Here is a 13,655-nt window from a genome sequence, read left to right as displayed (position 1 = left end):
ATCCTTATTTTTAATCATTTGTGCCTAAACCAGAATATATGTTAAACAAGAGTTGTTGTATTTAAACAAGTCCATTTGATTGAATCTTTCCTCATCCAACGCAACACGATTCCACTTGATTTTAAATAGAGGCCCGCCTTTTGATGCTGAAACAAATACTCCATTCAAAATTTGCGCTGGTTTACGAATCTCGTTGGATAAAACAGAAAATGTAGTAATTACCTTGATGATCACCAGTCAACACAGATAGTAGTAACATTAGTTTAAACCAAATTGCATAAAACGTATCATTACTCGACAATTAAAAAATCTCGACTCACCACATCGTATTTCCGAAGTTCATTTTTAAGCTTTGTTCGCTGTGGGCCGTGATGCACGTACACTTTTAACCCCATATTAGACTTGCTCGTAATTTCTTGTTCCCATTGACGAATAAGCGAAAGTGGGGCAACAATTAAAGTTCCACCTCGTTCACGAGTTGGGGGTCGATAGTTGTGCACAATTAATGCCAAGATTTGAATTGTCTATCAAGAATACAAAGTCAACATTTGCAAGCCAGCTAAGCAGAATTAAAGTATAAAGTGCCTCAAAAATGTGATACCTTTCCCATTCCCATCTAACAAGTCAAATAAGACAAAAGTAGCAGTCAGAAAAATGAATACGTGAGCAAAGGCTACAAATCAGTAGACAATATATTACAGACATGAGTACATACATCATCAGCGAGAATTCCACCTTTGAGACTGCTTTCCTCCATATGAATCAGCCACGCTAATCCATAAACTTGGTGTGGTAATAGCTTCACATTCATACCTTTTGGCGTACCCTCATTTTGGTACATATCCTGCAATGTTTTAATCTTATCTCCAATAGACTTGATCAATACCTCTTCTAATGAAATCGATTCAATTGTATTTTTCAACCAATCAGCTTCGTTTTCCGAGGCAATATTTATGGATGCATTCCGTTTTAAGTTTTTATCGCCATCGTCGCTTTCACTTTGGTTATTTTCACTTTCGCTATCGTCGTAGATTATGGCTTTGGCTGCCGATGCTCGATGGAATACCGGAGAATATTCCATTGGGTCTTCACTATCACATGCAATAGTTTCATTTTCCACTACAGTTAAAGCTGGCTTGTCATGGTTTAATTCAAGCGAGCGTGACTTGTTGGCATTATAAAGTGCGGTGTCGGATACTGCCGGTATACGTGAATTTGTAAGCGAGTTTGTTTTCCTTGTCGATTCTTCAAACATATCCAGATCAATGATCTTGCAATCGTCATCTATTTTGATAGTGTTTGTGTGCTTGCTCGTCCAGACAGGTGGAGTAGCAGGATCAATGAGAGTTGATGCACGTAGATCTGAAAGGTTAGATGGTGCTGGGTTCAAATGTATAGGTACTGTAGAATATGATCTTTTGATGGATAGGAGAATATCTGACAGTGGATTGAGAGATTGTGAAGTTTTAAAGGGTTTGTCTGTTTCAACATTTGATGGCAATGATGAGCCTGCAGTGGTAAGAAATATCTGATCAATGTCCTGAGATAGTTGTTCTATAAGCGAATGCTTGGATAGTATTTTGTCTATTCCCGACAGATTAGTATTGGCAGAGGTAGCGATCGTGTTCGGCTTATCAAGCATATGTCCTATTTTAAACACTTCAGTTCTATCTAAACCGCATTCTGAGGCTGCGCTATCTATAGCCACCTCTATTAGTGGGTCGTTTGATTCAGATGTTTCGCTCATGTTTACATCATCAGCATTGTGCCCAGCCATCAAAGCTGGGTCATTATTTTCAACAAAAGGGACTGGCTTTACCACCTTTTTGTTTGAAGATCCAGCATCCATCAAGACAGACACTGCATTATTTTTCCGGATCTTTTTTGGAGCCAAAGCAGGTTTTTTGGCAATGAATCCTAGAGATACAGGCACATCAGCCAGTTTTGGTTCATCTTGGACTGAATTCTGCTGGCGACGAGTAGTGGAGCGAAGCTTTCTTGTAGGTTTTTGTGTGTCCAATGTTGAAAGTGGATTGAACTTGATGGGATCTGTAGAGGTAGATTCAGTAGTAGCACTTCTTCCACGCCGTAGTTGTGTAGGAGGGTTGGCTTCATCTGTAACATTCGCAGCAGTAGCCTTGGCAGACATGCCCTTGCGTGTCATTCTGTTGTGATAAAGTATCGATTTGCAAATGTCCAAAACTCAAGGTTTGATCACGTGGTGTATGGAGTCCGATTTGAACAAATTCAGTGGTTGCAATTTGAGTGTTTCCAATCTCTCATGCTAGATCTGACTGTCTCATCAAAACCAATACTCTCAAGTGACATGCAGGAATGGTGCACAGATTTAAAACAAACCTTGCAGTCTTGTTTTGGTTGATAATAAAAATGGTTGAATGTTCGTTGCTTTCTACTACAAACTGACAACTTTTTAGGCACAATGTCCATCCTATGATGTTTACATGATCAAGCTATAGTTTGAATTAAGATTGTTCCTTTTTGGTATACATTGTACAATCACCAGATTCATCCATTGTGATTCAAATATTGGATTTGACTGTTCTCAATCAGACTCCTGTTGTATTCCAATCACAGACACGTTGGCATTCTAGTCCAGCAATGATCACATTCTTGGGAATGCAACTGTACACGTTAATCATCAGAAAAAGTCCAGTCAACTAAAGAGTCCAAAAGGCAATGCTGTTCAGTAAACTAATCATTTTATGAATATGGCGGTGAATATCTCGATATTTAGAATTCTACAGATGCTTATTTTCCAATAGATTTCAAAATAACCCTCAGGAATTTTGTTTGAAATTAATATAAATTTGGTGTATTTTCAGTATTTGTTTTCCTTATCCAACCAATTTTAAAAGCTGATGATGAGTGGAGTGACCTTAATCAAAGTCCCGTTCGCCTTTACGGTTGAACTGTGTGACTTGAGCGAGATTTGTACTTGCCCCCACCACCTTGTACAATAAGTAGTACATATCCAATCTGAGGCTTTTTCTTTTGAGTTCGATTTGATTGGTTTTTTCAATGGTATTGTATTCTGTCTGCATTTCTTGGGTTGAATAAGTTTTAAAAATAAAATTTTATTTCAAACAAGATGGTTTAATAGAGTTGGGAATACGCAGGTATTATTACTGGGTCCATTCTACCAAGGACGCATGGCTGCAGAGCCTGCAGATGCGGCTTTGGCTGCATCTCGTTCTTGTAGTCTGCGGCGAACCTGTTGTCTGATATCCTCGCTTGAGGTCTTGCGTTCTGAACTGCTAGGAATACCACCAGCAGCTGTGGAAGAAGTATGTGTCTGGTTGGTAGCAGTGGAATTGGTGCCTATTGCTCCCTGTAACAGAATACGGCGAGTAGCATCACTGAATCCTTCCAGATCGGTGGAAGAAAAGTAAGTGCCTAGTCCTTTGACTTGTCCAGTAGAAGGCTGCTGCTGGTTAGTAATGGCATTGCCATTGTGAGATTTTGACATGGACACCTGCGATTGGTGTGGTGTAGTGGTGAAAGGTTTATGATAAGATGGTGTTTTGCTAATGCGATCACTGTCCAACTGATTATCGCCCTTGTATACCACAGAGTCTGTCTGACTTCCGATTTCACTTGGAGTTCCTGTTGCCAGTCGAAGTGATGCTAACCCATTGGTGTATTGGCCACTGCCAGATACTGATCCAGAAACAGATCCTCCGGCAACAGATCCAGGTCCAGATCGGTACTCATCATACCTGTCAACTCCGCCGCGATAGCCACTACCAGCCCTGTATTTTTGCGTAGCATTCCGCACACCCATATCATCCAGACCAGTTCTGGCTTGCGAACGACCAGCATAGTTGCTAGCATACGAAGAAGGTCGCTGTGGTTCTAATCGGCGATAGTTTTGACTCTGATATCGCTGTGAAATACTATCATATGATGTTTGACGACTAATCATTCCTGGTTCGCGTTGAGCCGATTTAGTCATGGAGGACCTACTGGTTTCACCCAGTTGCATGTATCTGGATGCATCTGATGGTGCAAGGTGTCGCTGTGAAGCTGTGCTATTATTAGAGCCAAATGATGCTTCGTCGCGTTGCTGAGATGTCGCCTGTGTGCGATTTCCATCCAAATTTGTTCTAATGATCAGTTATTGGACGAACCACAGAAATAAAAAAAGTTAGCAAGGTTTAAGAATCTAGTATCATTCGTATAATCAACTTGCCTGGTATAGTCCGCAACAGCTTGAAGAATTCCTTGAGAATTGTGTGGTTCCAAAACGTTTGCATCGTATACAGGCTCCATCACACCGCTATAAGCAGAGCGCAAATCAGTGCGACTCAATCGTTCAGCCATTGAGGGAATCGAAGTAGATAGATTCATACTGCCAGCATCATTAGGGTTCATTTGACGACGAAGTTTATCCATGATTTCCATATTCTGTTGAAGCAGCATGCGCATATCCTCCTCAGCCTCCATCACACAATTAACTTTGTTTTCAAGGAAATTGACTCGCTCATCAACTTGAGAGGAAATTGAAACTGAAAGGGATGGACGACGAGTATTAGGCTCGCGAGGATTGGAGCTCATTCTGTTTCCAATAAGGGATTCATTCTGCTCCATCAAAAGTCGCTCCAAGTGCTGATTTTTGTCTAGAGCAGCCTTCAATTGCGCAGCAATAGATTCATAGGTTTCACGATTGCTATTATTAGCATGTTCGTCATAATGAAAATCACTCGTCGCCTGCTTGCGTGCAATATCGAAATCGGATTTCTCTTTTTCAAAATCTGCCTTTTCTTGCGCAAGTTGGTTGGACTGAGTTTGGATACTAGTCATCAATTCATCCAAGTCTTTTTTTTTGTCATCCAAATCAATACGGTCCTGATCAAGCTCGCGTTTTTGTTTTTCAATTGCAGAAAGTGATTCTTTGCTAGTGGTGTGTTCAGCAAGTTGAGTGGAAACAGTTTTGGCTTGCATAGCTTTAAATTCTTCAACCGACTTGGCATGATCAGCCAATTTCTGTGCAAATTGTGCAGCTTTTTCAGTCTTTTCTTGCTTGATCTTAGCCTCGAGTTGTGCCATAGACTCTTCCTTTTCAGCCGCTGCAATTAGCTTTGCCTGCAGTTCAGATCTCTCTGATTCCATTTTGGACAGCTGTTCAGCAAGAAAAGATCGATCAGCCTCTAATCGAGACTTTTCAGCATGATCGCGTTCTTGAGCAGCATGACGATCCATGCTAAACGCATGTTGCTCAGCTTGAAGCTGCTTGCGTTCCTGATCAATATGGTTACGCATTTCTGTAATTTGAGATCCATGTTTGCTTTCAATAGTGGCATGAAGTGATGCTTCCAAAGTGGCTAAACGTTTTTTTTCTTGCTCAATAGCAAGTGACTGCTCTTGAATAGTCTGCTGGTGCACCTGCAAATTATACTGTGCTTCACGCTCACGAGCTTCCAGCTGTTTCCACTGATCAGCAAGGCGCTCTTCTCTCTTACGCAAATCAGCTTCGGTTTCTGCATTTTTCTTTATTACAGCTTGCAGAGTCTGCCTTTCATGTTCAACACCAGCCAGATCAGCATTGGCACGATCTTTCAACTCTTTTACAATGGCCTCTTCTCTTTCCAAAACGGAATATTTGTTTTTGTATTCCGCAATCTGCTCTTGAGTTCGTCGTTCTAAATCACGCATATTAGATCGATCTGCTTCGATGCTACTACGCAAATCTTGCAAATACGCCGACTCTTGCTCAAGAATTTGTTGCAGCTCTGTCGAGTTTCCTAATGCTTCTTCCCGTTGATGAAGCAACTCTCTTTCAGCTTCAAGTGCTTTACGATCTTGTGCAAGTTGCTCTACAAGAATTTCTACTTTTTCGCGCTCAGCCTCGACATGTTTATAATGCTGTGCAATTGTTTGATCCGACTCCGATGTTGGTAAAAGTGACATATCTGGCGTTTTAGCATTGGCTAATGCAATATGATCAGCTCCAATAGTGTCGCAACCCTTTTCCGTTCCAGTTAGCATTGTTTCTGATTGCATTTGTAACTCTCGAGCCTGCTCTATAGCTTGAGCCGTACGCATACGTACCACCTCTTCCATCTCGTTCATTTTACGCTGGTACTCATCAGCCATGCCAGATACCTCGTTCTCACGATCAAGCACCTGTTGAAAACGAAGTTCTGCTTTGGCTTGATCATCTTTGATCAATTGACAATGTTGTGACGACCATGAATCAAACTCGTGTCGATCATGTTCAAGTTGAGCCCATTTCTGTTCAAGGTCTTGTCGCTCAAGTGCCAAATCGGACTCCATTTGGCTAAATTGTTTTTGATATGCGTCAGTTGATGCATTTTCTTGATCATTGTTTAAATTACTGACATCACTTTGGAGATGCATAGGAGTAAGCGCGCTTAGGTTTTCGTGTTTTGGAGATATACGATTTGAAAGTTTCATACGCTCTTCAAGCTCTAGATTTGTTTGTTTCAAATGAACAATTCTATCCTCTGCCTCTATGTGCTTATCAATTAGCTCTTGTTGAGATTCATGAAGACCAATGTTTTCTTTTGTAACGGCATCCAGCGTGACCTGCAGGTTTTCAACGGTACCTGGATGATATCTCTCACTAGCTATGGAGTGAGATTCTGAATATTGAATGCTTGGTGCATTAATTGCGTCAAACTGATGTTCAGAGATTTCATTGAAACCTGTATGAGTCTCTGGAAAAGACTGAACAGGAAGGGTTGCAACAGGAGGGTATGCAGATTTGAAAGTTGAATCGGCTGGTGAATGTCTACTGTTGACTGGTTTCATTGATGGAGAGACTGAAAATCCTCGATTAGTATCAAAACGATCATTCTCAGCTAATGGCGGATTGTGTGGGTAAAACCCTTGGACAGGGGATGCATTAGTATGCACTGCAAAGGCTTCGTCGATATGTGTATCATGAATATTTCCTGGAATAGATGCAAAGGGATCTACACCAGGCTCAGTAGGAAACAAAAATGGAATAGGACTGTCGGATCGATGTGATGGAGAAGAGTTACGAATTACAGTCGCGTCCACTCCAGGAATTGATTGAAAATGAAAGCTATTACTGCTGATTTCATTTATATTGCCTACTGCTATGTTTGTTTTAAAATACGTTTCTATACCAACCGTGGGTGATGGCTGAGCTGCAGGTGCTACAGAATTTGATGAAGAAACTGGTGCATATTCAGTGGGAAATGTATGTACAGCAGCAGTAGATATGGATGATTTCGAGGTTGAATCATAATGTGTCCAAGAAGGATCTGTTTGAAAATGGCTTGTAACATCTTCATGAACAGGGTAAGCAGCAGGTTGGATGGTTGCGTATTGTTCATGTTCTTGATATGGTTGTGGATATGGCTGATGATGTGACGGAATTGATGGATGCGTGGCGGTATTTGGCACTGGTGGAACAATAGGAGGCATAATATGTGCATTCGAATGTCCACTGTGATCAGCAGTTGGTGGCAGTTTCGTATCCGACATTCCAAATCCAGCAATCCCAACAGCAGCATACTTGCTGCGTTTCTTGGATTTCGAGTAATCGAATTGGAAAGAAGGCTGAGTGAACCCAGTTGATGACAGCGGAATATGATTCCCAGACTCGTTGGACAGACTTACAGTTTCCATCTCAAGACTATCAATAGGCTGCATTCTATCATTGAATTCAGAATGAGGATCTGCAGTCATGCTATGATTCGTGCTGGTCTGCATTTGTGACTGGTCGGCCAGTAAACGAAGTGGGTTAGTAAACGACGAGAATGTAGCTGCAATAGTAGCTGCAATTGAAGCTGTAGTAGATTCATCAGCAGAAGACTCGACAGGAGGATGTGGTTGATCTGAAGCAAAGTAGTTGAATGCATGCTGCACTTCTGCTGGCTGCTCAAAGCAGAGAAATCGCAAGAGTTTGAATGGGTTGATACCAAGTATCAACGTACATATAAATCAAAAGCAATCAGTATACAGGCTTAATACAACGTATACGAATAGCAAGTTAGATCACGCACCACTGGCACATCGTTGCTGGCAGGAGTTTCAGACTCGGCCTTTTTCTTTTGAAACTTGGATAGCTGATTCATGAGCAATACATTCAAGAGTTAATGCAAGTGTGTGGTAAATGTAATGCAGTAGAAACTACCTTTTGACGAGCCATCTTGAGCTTCTGGTCCCGCTCTAAATCCATACTGAAATTGTCTGGTCAAGTTTGATAAAACTCGAGTTTTGCTCAAAATCGTTCATTTTACAACATATTCGCTGCAATTCAATCTGGTTTGACTAAATCTACACCATTTGGATTCATAAAACTCGTATAAACATATGAAATAATAAAAATTTATATTCCTAAAAGTCTGTCATAAACTCAGTACCAAACCATCAAGTCCGTAACGAATCAAGTCTCGAGTATAATCCAAGCAGAAACTTTTCAATCATGATTCGATCATTGTCCGTCAACTCTTCCTCTCCATTTTGACTCCCATGTCCATCATGTCCGTCCGTATCTGTGTGAGCAAGCACGCCAGGTAAAGGTGACAAAGGTCGTGGTGGCACATGCAAGAGTGACTCGAGTAACAAAATTGCTTGCTGGTACAGCATTTCACATCTCCCCATACCAGTTTGATGAAGCTCCTGTACTGCAGCCTGATGAGATGTATGCATTGCATAGTCATAAATGAGCTTCTCTGCAATATTTGGTGCTAAAGTAGTGGTTGTAAAAGAAGATCGAGTAGGCAATGCTGTATTTGTAATCCCATCACCCGTGATGGATGCAACAAAGCCCTGCTGTTTACCCACATTATCATGTTTACCAACTCGCGACCGAGAAATATCCGCCTTGGAAAGACAATCATTGAATCGATCACGAATCCACTGAACTACAACACTCAGATTAGCAAGCATATTGTTTTCTCCTGGTGTAGCAGTTGGCTTTGGTATTCCAAACCCAAAACGAGAAATCAACATCGATTGAGTGGGTGTCAGCCGTTCACGCTCTTGATCCCACATCTTTCTTGCCAACTCCATCGCGTATTGGTATTGTGCAAGGCAATGCAGATACAGTGTCAGCGTCTCATCTGCAAGTGTCGCTACATTAAATTGTCCAGCAGCTCTACCAAATGGTCTCATGTCTACCAATGTGCTGGGTACTATACTTTCCTGGACCTGGACCTGGTGAGAGGGCAAAGTAGGCGTGGAACCTGTCTGTGTCAAACTTTTTGCAGTAGTAAATTTCTCCAGCTCAACAAAATAGCCATCGGCAAGTGTATTTACAGCATGTGCTCGCAAAGCACAGAGATTTAGAGTAGAAAAAAACGATGCTTGGGGCTCATCCAGCGCGGAGGTGTCTAAATCAGTCATATATGGCAACGAACTATACTTGGCATCATTTTGTGAATGATGAGCATCTGAAAAACTTGTCTGTGCTGGTAATTCTTGTGATGGATTGAGAGATCTCAATGATCCAAGAACACGTGGTTTAGATGCATCACTACTGGTACGTTTCATACGGACATCACACATACTCACAGGAGCAGTATTTGTGGCTATCGGTGAAATAATACCAGATACAGAGGCAGATCGAAGAGACAGTGCGCTGTAGGGTCTGTTATGAACAAAATCTGACGCAGTAGGAACAATAGAGTCTGTTCTACGCGGAGGCGTGAACGACTTGGCAGTACCAAACGGCAATCTCGCTTGTGGTCCATTATTCCTGCCACTAAGGTCAGTTAAACTAGAACTTTTTCGTAATCTATCGGACATAGCTGCATCCTTGTTGAGCTGAGCTTGAGACGCAACTTGATCTGCTAGCCAATTGACTTCAACTACTCCCTTTTCAACCACAACGTACTCTTCCGACTCTTGCATAGATTCACTAGTTGGCGTTTTATGGTCATCTAATTCTGATGTGATATGAGTGGAAGCAGCTAAAGACATGGATCCACTTCGAATATTTAATATCGAAGACGCTTGTCCAGTCGTCTTTGGCATATCCTTGGCTGTCGCAATAGACTTTTCTTGCGCTTTTGTTTGAAACTGCGTCATGATACGGCCTGGAGTTGTGTTGTGCCGACTTAAAGCTGGTATAGTTTGCTTCTCGTCACTATCGTCATCGCTAAAAATAAAGGATCCCACTGATGAGCCAAATGATGATTGACTGTGAACTATAGAAGATTTTGAAGACGGTTGAGGAGGAGGAAATGTGCCTACGGGTACAATTGAGGGATGAGTGGGAGGAAGTAAAGGTACAAGTTGGTATTCGGGACGATTCTGTAATGCTGTAGTGATATGTAACAAGGTATGTGGGGTTGTAGGTTTGCCAACGACTGCAGAAATCTGTCGCTCTAAAGCAGGAGGGAAACGCGTTCGAGACTCGGTACGAGTAGTATCATGCGGAAGCATTTGCAATCCATACTCTGCAAATGGCGGCTCCAACTTTCGTACACTGGTGGTGGCTTTAGAAATATAGGATATATCTGATGGAGCACTAGCAGTAGTTTTTACTTCAGACTTGGCACTCGCTTCAATACCTGCTCCATGGCGAATATCTCCACCACCAGCGCCAAAATGGGTCGTTATATTATCTGCTGAAGTGCGATGAGCAACATAATTATAAGAAATATCTTCGCGCGAAGGATTAGACATGGGATTTAATGGAGAAGGTGATACCGGTGAATGAGTGTTATAGGCTTGAAATGATGGAGACTTTCGTAACCCTTGTTTTTGTACAAATCTGATATCGGCTGAAGCGTTTTCCATATGCGACGGTAGAGAGCATGGAAGTTGCTGAAGAGCAGTGGGAGGGGAGTAGTGTTGCATTTGAGATTGTGATGGGTGCGATTGCAAATGCAACTGTGAAGATCTCGAGGGAAGCCGTTTTATGCCTATTGCTAATGAGCTAATTTGTGATAAATTATCTGATGATCCACTAGGAAAAGCAGCAGGATTAAACCCTGTTGTTGTATTACGCAGTGGAATAGTAGATATACGAGGCTCCGCCACGCGCAGTACAGCAACACACGGATGCATAAATAGCTCTTCAAAAGTCATACGTTCTACCGGATCTCGCTTGAGTAGCCGTCGAACAAGATCTTTCAAATCGTCTGGAACAGGAGGAAAATCACGAGCTTTTGTGAAATTTGCATACTTTGGACTAGAGCCTAATGATCCCACATGAAGTGGAGTGGAGGGATTAATTGGTGATGCAGCCAATTGAGTCAGACTAACTCTATGCCCAGGCTGCTGTTGGGTAAACTGTGATTGATGTGCAGATGGTTGTCGTCGCTGTGTTTGCTGAAGATTAAGTGGTTGCAATCGCAGTTGTCCAGGAACTTCTCGAGGTCTCATCACATTGCGCTCATCTGGTGCCTCGCCAGGGAATTTGATCCATCCACCACGGCTCTCAATTTTTCTTAGCAGCTCAATATGGTTTTGAGCATTAAAAGGAGGTCGCCCTGTAATCATTTCATAAAGAATTCCTCCCAGCGACCACAAATCAGCCTTGGCATCGTATTTGTCACCACGCAAAATTTCTGGAGCCATATAGAGAGGCGATCCACATAAAGTAGACGCCATTGACTGTGCAGGAAGTGCTCTTGCAAATCCAAAATCTGCAAGCTTCAATGTAGGAAGAGCAGGAACAGTTACCGCAGGAATGTTTGGACGTATGGGCTTTAATCTAACATCTGGCTGTCCGAGGCTTGCTGGACATAAAAGTAGATTCTATTGATTCAATAAATTGAATGTGGCATTTTAATTTATGCAAAGGCATATGCTTTTGATTAGAATAAACGTATTATAGGATCGAATTTACACTACATGCAAGGCTATACTACATACCTGTGGTTTCAGGTCTCGATGAATTAAACTTTTGGAACGCATAAATTCCAACGAGGCAACTGGAATTGGGATATCAAGTCAAGCATAAAAAAGTATTAGTTGGTGTGTAACTGAAAAGAATTGTTGAACGATTGGCAGGGGCAACTCAGAGTATGTATCATCAAAGCAATAGAGCTACTCGAGATAATATTTGGACAAAATAATGCAGTAAAATACGTAATATATCCAAAATCAAAAACATACCAAGCTGTGCTAAAAAATGTCGAATCACGGTTTCATGTAGTCCACCCCAGGGGCCATTAAAGTGGGCAGTTGATACACGTGAAGAGCCAGATAGCGAGCCCACCATTCCCTTTTTCTTGATAAAGATGGACAAGTCGCCTAATGAGCAATACTCCATAACAAGATGTATGTCTGTGTCGGTTTTCTGGTATAGGTTTGAAAGCATAAATTATGGTTAGCTTATTTACAAGGGAATGGCCAATCCGGCCCATTTTAAGAGTTTTGAAGGATAAAGCCAAAATAAATTGATGGAATATTGGGTCACAGTCTACCACAAGATGTAGCTCCCATGTAAATGCTGTCAAAAAAGCTATTTTCCAAGCAGCATACAGCATGGCCTGGCATCGAATTACAAGGAGTGGCAAGTGATGAAACTTACAAGAATATCTAGTAGCTGTACAATATTTGGGTGATGGATACCCTGTAGGATCCGTATTTCAGTTTCAAGGTTTTCAGCGAGTTTGCGGTTAAGCTTTGCTCTGGACACTGACTTGATGGCTACAGTGGTAGAAGTAGGCAAATGCACTGCTTTGTAGACTGTAGCAAATGAGCCTCTTCCAACCTCCGATCCAAAGCTAAAGTCGCCTATTCTCATTGATGAGGAAGAGTCTGTTGATGATGCAGCATTCGTAGATGTAGCAGTGATGGCAGTATCCAGAGTAGGTTGATGTTGCATTGTTGTGTCAATGAAAAGGTACCGGATAGGTCTGAGGGTTAAACGAAGAGAAGACGGATATACTACAAGTAAATATATTCAAAATGGTCCACTGGGAGCAGTTGCTGATTGCTGCTGGCAAGTAGTGTTTCTTGAGGATAGTTTATATAAATGAATGCAATTGACAATGGATGGCTACTGTTGAGAGGAATATCGAATAAATAAAACTCGAAAAAGCCCTGGAGTATAGGCAAAATTCAGTCCTATGAATATATATATAATTATAGAAAGCAAGTCGATATCCAAACACTATTACAGCCGTATTCACGTAAAATGGAACACTTTTATGTATTTATCTTACAATGGCCTCAATTTTGCCTCCAAGTAAAAAATGGTTAAATATTCCTTGTTTTTTTCTACTAAAAATTGGCATTTCAATTCAACACAACGACCATTCTATACAAACTATAATTCAAAACTGTCCATTCTCTACTTGACATAGCCATACATTGTACAACCACCAGATTCATCCACTGCAATTCAGATGTCGAATTTGGCTGTTTTAAACTCATTTTTGTTGTATTCTAAACTACATTCATGCTCTAGTTTAAGAGAACAAAGATTGTCAAGTATCAAAAGACCAGTCAACCAATGAGTTCAAAGGACAATTCTGTTTAGTAAATTTGGTGTGAATCAATGCTTGATTAGACTCTACGTGAATATGACTGTAGTAATCCCATGATGAATCTGCAACCAATTAGCATGACATCAAACAATTGATTTTGCCCATAATCTTTTAGGCTTACTAGTCTCGATATTTGGCCAAATTTCAATGGTGTGATGGTGGCAAAGTCTAATTGGTCTGTTGCATCAGACCAAG

The 13,655-nt window shown here is 41.4% G+C and overlaps 3 protein-coding genes across 3 annotated transcripts; all 3 read right to left on the bottom strand.

Moving 5' to 3' along the window:
- Nucleotides 1–3,075: 3,075 nt before the first annotated feature.
- On the bottom strand, nucleotides 3,076–3,973 carry BATDEDRAFT_84670 (uncharacterized protein; the record flags this gene model as incomplete). The annotated part of the gene is made up of 1 exon (XM_006675929.1): nucleotides 3,076–3,973. One exon carries the CDS (start codon nucleotides 3,971–3,973, stop codon nucleotides 3,158–3,160), a length of 816 nt encoding a protein of 271 aa, XP_006675992.1. The 3' UTR covers nucleotides 3,076–3,157.
- Nucleotides 3,974–4,131: 158 nt separating this feature from the next.
- On the bottom strand, nucleotides 4,132–8,191 carry BATDEDRAFT_85771 (uncharacterized protein; the record flags this gene model as incomplete). The annotated part of the gene is made up of 3 exons (XM_006675928.1): nucleotides 4,132–7,887; nucleotides 8,016–8,078; nucleotides 8,147–8,191. The coding sequence occupies 3 exons, from the start codon at nucleotides 8,189–8,191 to the stop codon at nucleotides 4,132–4,134; spliced, it is 3,864 nt and encodes a 1,287-aa protein (XP_006675991.1).
- A 191-nt stretch (nucleotides 8,192–8,382) lies between these two features.
- Nucleotides 8,383–12,796, bottom strand: BATDEDRAFT_21556 (uncharacterized protein; the record flags this gene model as incomplete). The annotated part of the gene is made up of 4 exons (XM_006675256.1): nucleotides 8,383–11,721; nucleotides 11,839–11,897; nucleotides 12,082–12,265; nucleotides 12,500–12,796. 4 exons carry the CDS (start codon nucleotides 12,794–12,796, stop codon nucleotides 8,383–8,385), a joined length of 3,879 nt encoding a protein of 1,292 aa, XP_006675319.1.
- Nucleotides 12,797–13,655: the final 859 nt, after the last annotated feature.

This window comes from Batrachochytrium dendrobatidis, assembly GCF_000203795.2.
Source record: "Batrachochytrium dendrobatidis JAM81 unplaced genomic scaffold BATDEscaffold_1, whole genome shotgun sequence".
Classification (NCBI taxonomy): Eukaryota; Fungi; Chytridiomycota; class Chytridiomycetes; order Rhizophydiales; genus Batrachochytrium; species Batrachochytrium dendrobatidis.
Note: the sequence above shows the minus strand (reverse complement) of the source record. Positions and strands in the feature narration are given on the sequence as shown.